This window comes from Coffea eugenioides, chromosome 6 (genome assembly GCF_003713205.1).
Source record: "Coffea eugenioides isolate CCC68of chromosome 6, Ceug_1.0, whole genome shotgun sequence".
NCBI lineage: Eukaryota > Viridiplantae > Streptophyta > Magnoliopsida > Gentianales > Rubiaceae > Coffea > Coffea eugenioides.
This window is the reverse complement of record NC_040040.1, coordinates 618,218-632,060: the sequence shown is the minus strand read 5'-3', so window position 1 is coordinate 632,060 and position 13,843 is coordinate 618,218. Positions and strand designations below refer to the sequence as shown.

The window sequence follows — 13,843 nt, the reverse complement described above, 5'->3', positions numbered from 1 at the left end:
CGTAAATGTGTACTTAAAAGCCCAAATTTACAGTTTTTTTTAATAGGTAAAATTATCAAGTCTGTAAACGTGTACTTATTTTTGTGATGGTGAGTAAATCACCTAACGAATTGTGATTTACTTTTGACATTATCAAGTTCTACATTATAACATTATTATAATATAAATAAAACTAGTTTCGTACTAGAAAAACACAATGGTGGAACCTCTTCCCTTATTGCTAGTGAATCACCGGCCACATTCCACGGAAATGGGCAGGACAACCGTTCCTGGCAGTTGACGGTCATGATTTGGTCAAAAAATTTTGTGCGGCTCAGATCACATCTTGTAATTCGATTTTCATGTCGTGTGTGAGATCCATAAAAATTTATTCTAGAGTTACGTCGTGTGCAAAGAAAGTTATATCGTGTGTAATCAAAATCACAATCGGCATAAACGGTTGCAGCCCTTGTCCCACATTCCACCATTAGCTACTCTACAGTAGTCAGTACAAATTGTCAGCAGTGCAGAAATTCTCTAATAGTGTAGTAGTAGATAAAACAGCCGGTAGTTTTTCTATAGTCCACTGTATATGCAAGTGGGAACGGCGAACCCTTTTTAAGAAAAAAGAGGTTTTAAAAAGAGGAAAAAACCTGGGGAGCCCTTAAACTATTGTCGTTGTCAATTTTTGGCCCCTCATCTAAAATTTGTTTCCGATTGATTCTTAAACAATTAAAAATGCATACTTTGAGGACTTCCGATGACTTTAAGCACAAATTTGACCGGAATTAAAGGGCATTTTTGTCTGTTCATGTCAACTCATATTCTCGCAAGACTTCACCCTGAAGAGAGAATAGGCCAACACAGACTCCCCGCGCCTCGCCCTTTCCTCTCCTTTTCATTTCTTATTGTACTCGTTAATTCCTCATTTAAATACAGTAACAACCCCAGCTAAAATTATCCCTTTGGCAAAATCTCAAGCAATAATATTCCATCTAGCTCATACATACCCAAAATTGAATTCGGAGCAAAATATTCCTCCGGAAATTCAAGAAATCAACCATGTCTAAATCAAGCAAGTCTCTCTACCCAGAAATGATCGAATCAAATCCAGAATCTACTTCACAACTCTTACCGAACGCAGATCAAAGAAGACCCACTTCGTCTTCCTCCTCATCATCTCTCTACCCTTCTATTGATTTGAAAGATCTAGCCCAAAATCTCTTTCCGGACGACGACAACCACGATGTTCAAGTTGAGATTCAGCAGGGTCCGGGCAGTCAGAGGAACATAGCTTTTGAGTCATCCGAGGAAGTAATTATCAAAATCCCAGGTGCTATACTGCATTTGATTGATAAAGAGCAGAGCGTTGAGCTGGCAAATGGACAACTCTCAATCGTTATGCTCCGGCTGGGTGATAACGTCGTGGCGGTGCTCGCTAGGATCGACGACAAAATTCAGTGGCCCTTGGCTAAAGATGAAGCTGCAGTCAAGCTTGACGAATCCCATTATTTTTTCACTTTACGAGTCCCACCCGAAAGTACTGACGGTGTGTGGAGTGAAGAGAATGTTTTGAATTATGGGCTGACAATCGTTGCAAAAGGGCAGGAAGGATTGTTGAGGGAGTTGGATGGGGTATTGGAGAAGTACAGTGCATTTAGAGTGGGGAAGGTGGCGGAGAAAGGGGCGGCTGAAGAGACAAAAATGCCCTTTAATTCCGGTCAGATTTGTGCTTAAAGTCATCGGAAGTCCTCAAAGTATGCATTTTTAATTGTTTAAGGATCAATCGGAAACAAATTTTAGATAAGGGGCCAAAAGTTGACAACGACAATAGTTTAAGGGCTCCCCAGGTTTTTTCCTCTTTTAAAAATGATTAAGGATGGAGGCTGGACCTGCTAAGATAGTTAAACTGAATTTAGTTGAAAAGAAAAATGGGCCTATAACGAGAACTAAAGAACACATCATACATGTCACATCTTATATTATAGAAATTTGTCAACGTGATCATTTTGGTAACTCAACTTTTTATCTGCATTGAAAAAGTAATCTCAAGAAAGAAAACAAGAGGTTTATCTACGTCACATCAATTTTTTTACTCTTTTTTTTTTTTTTGGCTATAGCTATTCATATGTTGGTGGTTAGGTAAACCTTAGTCAAGTGATTGCAATTGTAACTCAAAAAATTTTAAAAATGCTGAATTCAAGTTCTCATTTTTTACTTTTAAAATCTCACCTTTTTTTTTTGTTATAGTGAAAAAAATAACGAAATATTGTGAATGAATAATTGTGTTTTTTTAAGAATTAATTTTTTTTATATACTGATGGTGTATATATTAATGGGTTTGTTTGGATAAAATATTATTTGAAATAATTATTGTAACATTTTTTGTGATGTAATGTATACAAAATAAAAATGCGATTAAAAATATAAAAAGATGTATTGAAAAATATATTTATGATACATGCGAAATACTATTTGGAATAATTTACTATCCAAACACTTCCATTATCACCATTAAATACATAACAACTCATCTAAATTTAAAATTTAAAATCAAATTTTGTTCATGTATCTGTGATAATATATGTACTGTTAGTGTATCTAAGATATCATCCTTTTTTATTGTGCATTTCTTCTTGAAACTGTAAACAAAAATTGAAGTCCAGAACACCACAAAGTGGCGTGATGGTACATATAGAGTACTATGTAGGGTGCATATGGAGTACTTGTCGCGTCATACAGGTCACATGTTGTACTGGTATACATTATCGTAAAAATCAAAGAATAGAGTGGAGGCGGCCCCCAGGGAATGATTCACACGTGAGCTGCAACGAGTACGATAAAAAGGGCAGAGAATCATCTTTAGGTGCCGAGACTAAATAGATGAGAGGTACGTCACCCATTAATGAGGAACCTCCTGTGAGGTTTTTTCTGATATAATATGTATTGCACTTCTAAAATTTTTGAAGTACCACTTATCTCCCATTAATAATTACAAAATAATTATATTAATCCTCACATAATATATAATTCACCTATCAAATAAATCGAGATAAAATATAAAAATAAATAAAATACCCTTTTTTCACTACAAAAAAGAGACAATTTCTTCTCCGTCTCTTTTCTTCAATATTCTGTCTTACTCATGTTTTTGTTTTTGAATGACTATAGAATTTTTATTTATAAATTATAGTAAATTAGATATTATTTATCTTTTTTTTATGATTGTGATGGAGTGATTTATAATTTCTTTATTTATTTTGAATTAACTTTTATAATGATTTAATACAACATGAAAGTTTCAGCCACTGGTTGAGAAGGGATTGGGAAAAAAATTAAGGTTAATAAAAAATTAATTTTGAGCATATAGAGTTGAATTGATGCTAGTATATTTCTGTACAAATATCTCATTTGTTTTCTAAATTTGTATTTTTATGAATTAAAACTTTATGATGTATTGATACTACTAAAAATTATTGTTTAGGTGATGATTTTTGTTGAAATAACCAAAGTCCACTAGGAGTATTTTTATTTAGCAAAGTAAGCAAAAGGATATTTTTGAATTTTTTAACCATTTGTTACATAAATAATAAATTGAGGTAAATAATATTTTTAAAACTTTAAGAAATATTAAGTGATATTAAGAAAAATCTCATAAGAGGTTTCTGATATTATCCTTATATATGCGTATATGTACTCCTTGATGCTAGATTAATTTATTCCCATTGATTGGGTCAAAAGTGCAGGGAAGTCGATTACAAGGTAAATTCTCTTTTGCTTCCTAATCAACAAAAACAAAGGACAATGTTAGTAAACGTTAATTTTGAATAGATTTCAATCTGAATATGAAAGTTTTGACTCTTTTTTCTGATTTTTCAACATATGAAGTCAGCCAGCCCCTTACTAGTAAATCTCGCTACATTGCAAATTGACGAATTTCAATGGTAGATACGTCTTATACGCTGCTTAATTACATCCACTAAATTAGCTAATGCTTTTAACCCCAATTTCAACCGGTACTAGTTTAATCTTTTATCAACGCCAAGATTCAATGGTACAAAAATACAAGGTGCATGTTTGGATATACAAATTATTTTAAAATTTTTTTATTTATGTTATAAATATATTTTTTATTATTTTTTATCTTACATAAATCATATCATAAAAAGTATTACAATAATTATTCCAAATAATCTCTATCTGAACGCTTCCATTGGTTTCCATAACTAAGGTTCCGTTTGGCAAGCGAATTTTTTTGATATTTGTCTAAAACTTTACTGTAGTTTATTGTAGAAGTTTTTTTAAAAAATTTTGAAATGTGTTTTTTTTTTAATATTTTGAAGTGTATAGTTTAAAAATTTTGAGAAATTTTTTTAAGTTACTGTCGCTAAAGTTTTTTAAAAACTTGTAACAGACAAACTTGACAAAAAACTTGTCTGCCGAACAAGGCCTAAAGACAGGAAAAAAATTGCTTGGGCTAAGTCCCAATTATGCCCGCAACCCTTTGTAAGCCGAAAATGAACCTTAAGATATTGGGTCGAATGTAAAAGTATGTTTTGCTTGAACTATTGCGTGAGGAGTATTTCAATGTTTACTGTGGTTAAGGAAATAAAAGAATAATTAACTTTTTATGCATTGACAGTGCAGTGATTTTTTACATTAACAACTTTGAATGTATATTATATGTACATGATTTGAATTTTAAATTTGAATTCATGTTATGTGGTATGATCTAACCGTTTGTTTGGATTGCCTTTTTTTTTTTTTTGTAAAAAAATTATTATAGTTATTTGATACATGTGAGATTAAAATAATATTGAATAATGTGTTCACGAAAAACGTAATAATTTTTCTTTAAAAAATTGCTTTCCAAATAAATAAACATAAAGGATCTTAATTCTTGTATTAGGGTCAGTCCAGTGACTAGGAGAGAATGATTAGAATCTTTTCTGCTGTTGAGCATGTGGTTCACATCCTATGCCTACCAGTAAAAAATGAGACAGGTGTGAGAAAGGATGTAAAGGTTGAAAAAAAAAAAACTCATACAAGCTTAAGTCTTTTACCCCCCTTTATTTATACAAGCTTACCGTAAATTCATAGTTTTGTGTTTGCGGACGAGTTACAAGCTTAAAGTATAAATTTTCAAATCAATAAATGGTGCATCCTCATTCTAATTTCTCAAGGCTAGGAATCAATGCTGTAATTAATCTGTTCACGTGTTAGAAATAAATTATATAAAAATCAAGTTGTAGATGTGTGATTTTTCTAGATTATTTGGGATAACTTTTTTTAAAATGTTACAGTATATTTTTAATATGATATATGTGAAATAAAAAAATTTATTGAAAAATATGTTTATGAAGTAGATAATTTTGTGCAAATAGTAAACTATTCAAACAAACCCATGGTTTTAGGGAGTTTATTGCCAAAATAACTTTTTTTCCAAAACATATACCCAAAGTAACCTATTTTTATAATTTAATACCTTTATAATCCTTTTTTTGCCACTTAGGCAGCATATGTGTCAGGATGGAGATAAAAACACATTCCATTTCTCTTTTCCATCTAATATCTTCTCCAATTTTTTTTCTAAATCTTCTCGCATTTTTTTGTTTCATTATCTTTCCCTTGTCAAACATATATTTGAGATATTTTTACTGTAGCATTTTTTTTGATATGATGTATGTGAGATAAAAAGGTGATTGAAAAATGTGTTGATGATACAAGCAAGTCAGTGTGTGTAAATAAGGTGTAACTAAAGTGAAATAATCTTCAATCCAAACACACTCGTAATTCTAAGAAGTCAATATTTATATTAACAGCATCTAAAAAATATGCTTCTCGAGTTGATAATCTTAAGGCATATGAAAATTATTCTCGTGTCTTTTTAAGGAGTAGGAATGATAACATAAATAAATATGATAGTCTTGAAGTTTTTTAATTGCTTACAATTTTTGTTGAAATTTTTGTTGCAACTTTTGTATTTTTAAAATTTATTTTTTGAAAAATATATATGCAATAGGTTTGATACATTTTGAAAAAATTAGAGCCCAATAATAGCAAGGTCAATAATGGTAGAATTTATTTTAAATAATTATAAAGAAATTATAAAAGTTATGCAATCTTCTTGTGCCTCTGTAATAAAAAAATTTTAAATTTTTAGTTTATGTTGGATACTATAAATTAGATTTGAACTTTCTTTTCTTATTATCGTGCATGGTAATCAGGATAACTAGATGACAACAATAACATCATTATGGGAATAAATTTTGAAAGTAAATCACATTGGGAATATTTTTTAACAATAGTGTTATTTTGGCAATAAACTCTGGTTTTAGGTGGATTTAGAGTTTTTAGAAAACCACTCACTTGGTTTGGATCATAAAAATATGCAAGAAAATTAATGGGATAATTTCATAAACCTCCCATGAGGTTTCATGAAAGATCAATTAGATATCTCGAGGTTTTCAAAATCTCACTTAGCATCTCTCGAATTGACATTTTTGGTAACATTGTCAGTCATTCTAATCAAAAGTAATATTAAAAAAATTCATGTTTGAGGAGAGAGATTAGTTTAGTACCCTTAATACCCCTTGGCTATATAAAAAATGAACGTTTTACAAACCAAGAAAAAAAGTATTGAATTGAGACCATCTTAAAAGTGAGAGGATAAAAATTAATAAAGATTTATGTTATAGCCAATAGTCACTTTTATAGCAGAGAGAGATAATGAAAAGCAAATACTATTCTCTAAACAATTTTTACAAATAAAACCCTTCACAGTGTTGAAGGCAATTAACACGTAAAACTCATACATTTGAGCAAAAAATTAAGTAATAGATGAAATTCAATTTCAATATCATACACAAAATTTACTCAAAATAGATCGACTTTTTTATAGGTGTGAAAGATGAAAATTTTATTATGAAAAGAAAAAGTAGGAATTTGCAAAATCGCAAAGTCCAAAGTTTCAATTAGTTCATTTCTCTTGTACTCTACATGAATAGGAACAAATAAATAAGAAATAGATAAATATTGTTGTGAAACGCAAAAAAGGAAAAAAAAGAACCTACAGCTATTCATCTTCGAATGCGCTGAATATTTCATTGATCAAATCCTAAAATCCTATATTTTATTGTCATTTCCAATTCGATTATAAATATATATATTTGTGCGTGTATGTGTATGTATGTATAGAAATTGTTAAAGAAAAGCAAAAAATTCAGAGATAGAAAAACAAGTTTAGAAAATTTAAATATGAAAGTATTATTGACAATTTCTCACATTTGATATTGGCATATGATCCCGCTATCACTTTAAGAGTAACGCGATTTTGAAAACCTCAGGGAGATAAATGACGACATTTCATGAAACCTTAAGGGAGGTTTCTGAAATTATCCCAAAATTAACAGGAGACTAACTATCTCACATGGTTCGCGGACACGGACGCAATGCAGATTTACTTGTATCCTCCAACTGGAAGAAACACAATAAAATAATTGGAAACTAAGTGGAATGTACAGAAACCGGGGAGTTCCAACATCCAATTGCAGTACATGGTAGTTGGCTCCAAACGGGGCCACAGAGTTTAATTCTGAAAATTTTAAACGACCAACAAACCCCAACCCGGGGGCCCCCAGGTATTACTATTACTCCATTCTGTACGATACAGTGCGTGAGGTGAGGCTTCTGTGAGAGTATAAAAGGTTTAACACCACCATCAATCAACAACGACCCAAAACTCGCTGCTTTGTTCTCGTTCTCGGACTACTTTTCCCTCCCATCATTCACCAGAATCATTCTCGAGAGGTATCAGCAGAGAACTAATGGAGGAAGAGAAAAGATCGAGGTTCAAGAGAATATGTGTCTACTGCGGAAGCTGTTCGGGCAAGAAAGCCAGCTATCAAGAGGCTGCTGTTGAGTTGGGAAAAGAACTGGTAACATTTAAGACTAGCACATGCATTTTCACCCTCTTCCTCCTATATTTTTTGTGTGTGAGATTCTGAGTCTTGAATCCCAAACACCACAACTCCGTGAGATGCAACTCATTTTAGGTTCGTACGCATGAGTGTTTTTCTTCATTTTGGGTCGGCAAACGCATATCATACCCAACCCCTTAAAAATCCATTATCAGTTTTCAATCCTTGATTCAGGGTTCTAGTAGTTGTTTGTCGCTAAATCGTTCGGTTCATTATTTATCACCTTTAGTTCATTTTTCTTCCAAAATATTAGTGCATATTCTTATCCTTTGTCCTCTGCTTTTTATCCAACGTCTTTGGCGTTTCATCTTTCATTCTCAACAAACATACATATAGTCTCAGAAATGAAAGGTGGGAAGGTTTAGGGTTTATGTGATGTTCGGCATGAGAGAGAGAGAGAGAGTGGGGAGCAGGGGTGGAGAGATTGCTAGCTGTAACCTTTCTGTCAGTTGAGCAGCCTTCTTGCATGATCTTAGTTTTATGGAGCAGTGATATTGATTATTGAGTTTCTTTTTTCTTTTAAAAAAAACCTGTTATTCCTAAGGGAGCCGAACGTGCCATCTTGGTATCATGACTCGTTTAGGCGTGGTTCTCTTCTTGGGCAACTCCACCACTAGCTAAGCTAGCCTCCCTTGCACACCCTCCGTGATTCTAGTTTATGGCCTGCAGAATATAATATGCTCCTGATACTGCTATAGCATAATAGGTACCACAATACTGCTCTGCTTTTTTTTTTCCCCTGGACCTGATGCACTCTTGCATATACTTTAACTATACGTGTTTTTTCTTCAGAAATTAAGAAAAAAATTTTTGCATGCACATCATTTCAGAAACCTAGTAAAGCGGGGGTTTTAAACTATTTTACACCGCCTTCTTGTTGCCATGATTTTAAGTTACTCTACAGGTTTTCTAAGTTGTAGTAGTATTACTCCATAAAATCAGGTCGGTAGTAAAACAATTTTCATAAGCATATGATAATGATGAGTGTGCAAAATGCGGTATTGTGTGTTTGTGACACGTGTTTGACGAGTTTGTGATTTTCGATGTGGTATTAAATTGAAGGTGGAGAGAAGGATTGATTTGGTATATGGAGGTGGAAGCGTGGGTCTGATGGGTCTTGTTTCGCAGGCAGTTCATGATGGCGGGCGCCATGTCCTAGGGTACGCCTCCTCAGTCGTATATGTATCTCTCTCTCCCTCTAAAAAGATATTTAAAGCCTTTCTTGTTTGAATGTCAAGTAAAGGTGAAGTTTTCCAAAAGCCATTTCATAATTTACCCCTCATAATTCTTATCTTTCTTTGTGTTCTGTGCAATGGGTTACTGTGGCTCGGTTTCTATATGTTTTCGTTCTTAAAACCATGCAAAAAACTTGCAAGTTCTCTAGAAAATTAATGATAATCTTGCTACCCAAAGGCAGGCCTCATGGGATCAAATGCTGGTGTCGAATTATTTTGTCCCCTCCGCATTTCCTTTGGTTTTTGTTGTAGATAACAAAAAGGTCACTTGTTTTAGAAGTCAGTACTAGTCTTTTGATGGCAAAAGAACAAGGTAAGTACTAACATACAGTAAAAGGTACTACCCATCTTGTCTAAACTGCTTCCCAAAACAACTTTACCTAGCTAGTGGATTAGTATATTAGTGTGCTTTTGGGCAGTTACAATCGGTAAAGCTGTGATCCCATATTTTGGTCTGATACATTGTCAGTCCACTGCCAATAGAACTTCCAGTAAGAAGGAAAACCTTCCCTGTTCCGTGGGTGAAACCTTTTGTGCACAGATTCAAGCATTCCCTAAATTGAGACTTATACTTAAATACAGAAAGAGACAACTTCACATGATCAGTCTGCTGGGTTAGGACTTCACAAAAGGTTTCTGCCGCCTGTAGGCTGTATAGCCACAATAAATGATGTATATGTATATGTATATGCGTGTGTTCACTGATTGGTCGATCAGTTTTAAATTACCAGAATTGACAAGGGCTTCTCCTTGATTTTATCATAGCATTCTCCAAATAGCACTTGCGTAAAAATGGTTGTGTAATGAAAGCAGTGTTGCTTCTTATGCAGAGTCATCCCAAGGACTCTCATGCCAAGAGAGGTATGATAACGAGTTCTAAATAAGTTTTTTCTTTGCAAGCTTTGGCTAAAATGTTTTATTCCTATGATGTTTCCAACCATCCCTTTTTTTTTTGATTTGGGGTAATGCTTTCATGAAATGTACAACAGATAACTGGTGAGAAAATTGGGGAAGTGAGAGCCGTGTCCGATATGCATCAGAGGAAGGCTGAGATGGTCAGGCAAGCAGATGCTTTCATTGCCCTTCCTGGTACTACTTCTACTGTAATTTCTCTTCGTGAAGTTTGACACTATTGAAAGCTGGAAGATGCAGTAGTATGACAGAAGGAAGGTAACTAGAAATAAAAAAAAAAAAATGGATTGACATTTGAATTGTGTCGATAATAGGTGGATATGGTACATTAGAAGAACTGCTTGAAGTCATCACATGGGCTCAGCTTGGCATCCACCGTAAACCCGTAAGCCTCTATTTCTATTTATTATCTCAGTGGCTAATGTAAATATGGGTTCGAAGCAGGTATTGTTGATGATGAATTTTCTGTGTATGCTTAACTACTATATAATGAGTGTGAATAACTTGGCTGTAAAAGTTGGAGATTTTTAGGACCAACTTTCCCATTCAATGTGAAATGATCATCTTCTGTTGGAAATCTTAATGCTATAATCATACTTTTGAAAGCAAATTCTTTTGACGAAATCGTTCTTATACCCAAAAGAAGCTGAATATTTCAAAAGAAAATGATGACATTTATTTAACTTTCTCTAATCAGCCATAAAATCTCTAAGCCATCTCGACTTGTGGAATTATGACATTTTTTTTTTCTTTGGTGTTGAACCTCAAAATCAATAATGTACCGAAAAAGCAGTTTGAAAAATTCCACAGCCTGACATGGCATGTTTTCGTGTTTCGCAGCACGTCATTCTCATAGTCTTTTTTGTGATGCCATCCTTCTTGAGTTCTGAATACTTGAAAAGCTTGTTTGTGGGATTCTGGTCAATGATCCTTATCAAATGGAATGCAGCAAGAAAGGTATCAACGCATGTGGTACTTGTTTCCGGTTCACATGGAAAGATATGTAGATTTTGCATTTTAATTAATCAGGGCATCTTTGTAGTAGACCATAGATTTCCTTCCATTTGAACGGGAGGAAAGGTGTATACATGTCAACAATAGGTGTTAAGCTATGCTTTCGTGGTTTAACAACGTAACTATTAATCTATTCACTAACCACTGACCAAATCTATTCACTAACCATTTGATAAATACTAATGCAGGTGGGGCTTCTGAATGTTGATGGTTACTACAATTCCTTGTTGTCTTTTATTGATAAGGCCGTGGATGAAGGCTTTATCTCTCCAACTGCACGTCGCATAATCGTGTCTGCTCCTACGGCCAAGGAGTTGGTCAGAGAGCTTGAGGTAGCCTGTTATAATATTAACTGTTCCCCCCAAAAAAAAAAAAAAAAACCCCATAGAAAAGCTGAGAGCAGAATTATGATTCGCGAGATGCATATTTTTCTCCAGCCTTGACTTGGAGGGCCACATACATGTAACTGTCTAAGCAGCAGTCTTTGCCCTTTAAGTCTTTTTGGATCATGATTATGACCCACATGAAGAATTGAATGAATTTGTTCCTAAATGTCATCGAGGATCCCCAGTATGACTGACTTGGTAACTTCAGACACTAGTGGTCTTATAAAGTGGTAGTTCACTTTCTTTTGTTCGCTTTTCTGTCGGCTAATTTTTTTAAAGTTTTACTGATTGAAAGATATGATTGACCAGGCAAGGATACTTTCTACGGTTGAATTGTATGGTTTCCTAAGCTGTACTAATTCTTGATTTCCTTTGATCATCAGGAATATGTTCCGGAGTATGATGAGATCACATCGAAATTGACCTGGGAGGAGATGGATAGACTTAATAATTACGTACCGGGCTCTGGAATTCCTATATAATGCAAGCTGAAGCCTTGGGAGGACTTTCATCTCTTTTGGTTTTGCATTTTGGGTACATATAAAAAGATGATATGAATACATCATAGTAACTACTACGCATACGGTGGATAAAGCCGTAGGTTTCAGACAGGGTACAAGAACATCCTGTGTCTCTACTTGCAGCGATTCAAATGCTCTTTTATACAGTGCCTTGTCTTTTTTGTGGATCCATCAAGGAATCCATTGTCCAAGCTGTGTCTTTTAGTCAAATCAATCATCAACTTGTATCTTTTGCAACTAATATATATATATATATGTTCTGTAACTGCCTAACAGATGATGATATCGTAGAATTCTGTCCCCGTGTTTTGCTAGCTGCTTGAGTTGATCACTGTTTTAGGATCCTATTACGAAGTTAGCAGGGATAAAAGAAATACTCTGATAGCAACTGTCAAGGATTTGTCTATCGCGCCGAGCCTCGTGGTTGGCAACCCAATCGTTTAGTAACACTTTTCTGCCTTCATATTTGGTGGCCTTGACGCACAAAAGGATCGCTTTATTTATTTATTTTTTCAAAGGATAATGATATTATTGTCGTCAGCCAGGACCAGGCGTCCAAGTCAGTCGAGGGTGTGTTTGGATTGTAAATTATTTGAGATAATTTTATAAAAAAGTATATGATATATGTGGGATAGAAAGGCGATTGAAAAATGTGTTGATGATGCAAGTAAATCAGTGTATGTGAATAATGTGTAAATAAAGTGAAATAGAAGACATTTCAAACACTGATTTACTAAATTACAAATTCTGAATGGACAGACGAAGGGCTACTATAGGGCAGTAAATAAATCGAGTTCGGTCAACTTAGTCGGCATAAGTTGACATGCCAATCAATTCGAGTCAAATGTTTCTGTACTTGATTTATTGGTCCATTGAACTAGTTCGAGTTTATGTATTTTTAATAAGTTTTATTATTAATATTAATAAAGTGAAATATCTATTTTATCTATTTTAAAAATATATATATTTAAATTTTTTATTTTTATTTGAGTTCGACTAGGCTTGAACTTAAATTTAAGTTTTTACGTTTAGAGCTCGTTAAGTTCGAATTACATGAAATTGAGTCGAACTCGATTCCATTAAACTAAAACTCGGGAAATTGGCTTGATTCATTTCTAGCCCCGGGCAACTCTCATTTAACAAAAGCAGAACTCAGAAAATTGGAATGCACACAGACCGTACGTTTATTTAGCTTAGGCTGTACTGGCATCTCTCCAAAATAGTTAGACCAGAATATGAAATTCTCCTAGACAGCAGAGACTAAAAAACTGGGTTGGCTTCTTCTCGTGGAAATGTACCTTGAAACTACAAATGATGGATGCTCGAAAAATATTTTGTTGAGTCATGCAAGCAACTGTAGAATAATTGATCACGATGCTTGCTTCATAATATATAGTTTGTGCTTGGTCAATCCTTCATCAAATTAAAATAGTGCAGTGGGAATTAAGAAAATAACAGTACATGCTTAAATTTTGATAATTAATAATAAACTAATTTTGTTATGATTACGAAGTATCATCCAACTCCAACCAGAACCAGATGGGGTAAAGTTTGGTTCTTTACCAAATAACAACCGAACTCTCCCCGCCGGAGTAATAAATCCGACCTGTGAGCCACATGCTCTCCCTCCCTATCTGTATCTGTATCTTCTAGAGATTTTATGCGATCCATCAGAGATCCGGCGAATCTATCCCTCAGGCGCTAAATAAAACTTTGGTCAACTAATCCAAGTATCATGATCGATGGCGCGCCTTATAGCTATTAAGAAAAGTTAGGATAAACAATTCCCTGTTGTACACGGTTAGATAGATCAAGAA

The 13,843-nt window shown here is 33.9% G+C and overlaps 2 protein-coding genes across 2 annotated transcripts; both read left to right on the top strand.

Annotated features, from left to right (window-relative positions):
• The first annotated feature begins 1,041 nt into the window (after positions 1-1,041).
• On the top strand, positions 1,042-1,716 carry LOC113776379 (protein EARLY-RESPONSIVE TO DEHYDRATION 7, chloroplastic-like). The gene has a single exon (XM_027321523.1). The coding sequence runs from the start codon at positions 1,042-1,044 to the stop codon at positions 1,714-1,716; it is 675 nt and encodes a 224-aa protein (XP_027177324.1).
• Positions 1,717-7,805: 6,089 nt separating this feature from the next.
• LOC113776377 (cytokinin riboside 5'-monophosphate phosphoribohydrolase LOG7) lies at positions 7,806-11,987 on the top strand. Its single transcript, XM_027321520.1, has 7 exons — positions 7,806-7,916; positions 9,021-9,118; positions 10,024-10,054; positions 10,183-10,282; positions 10,420-10,490; positions 11,308-11,451; positions 11,889-11,987. The coding sequence occupies exons 1-7, from the start codon at positions 7,806-7,808 to the stop codon at positions 11,985-11,987; spliced, it is 654 nt and encodes a 217-aa protein (XP_027177321.1).
• Positions 11,988-13,843: the final 1,856 nt, after the last annotated feature.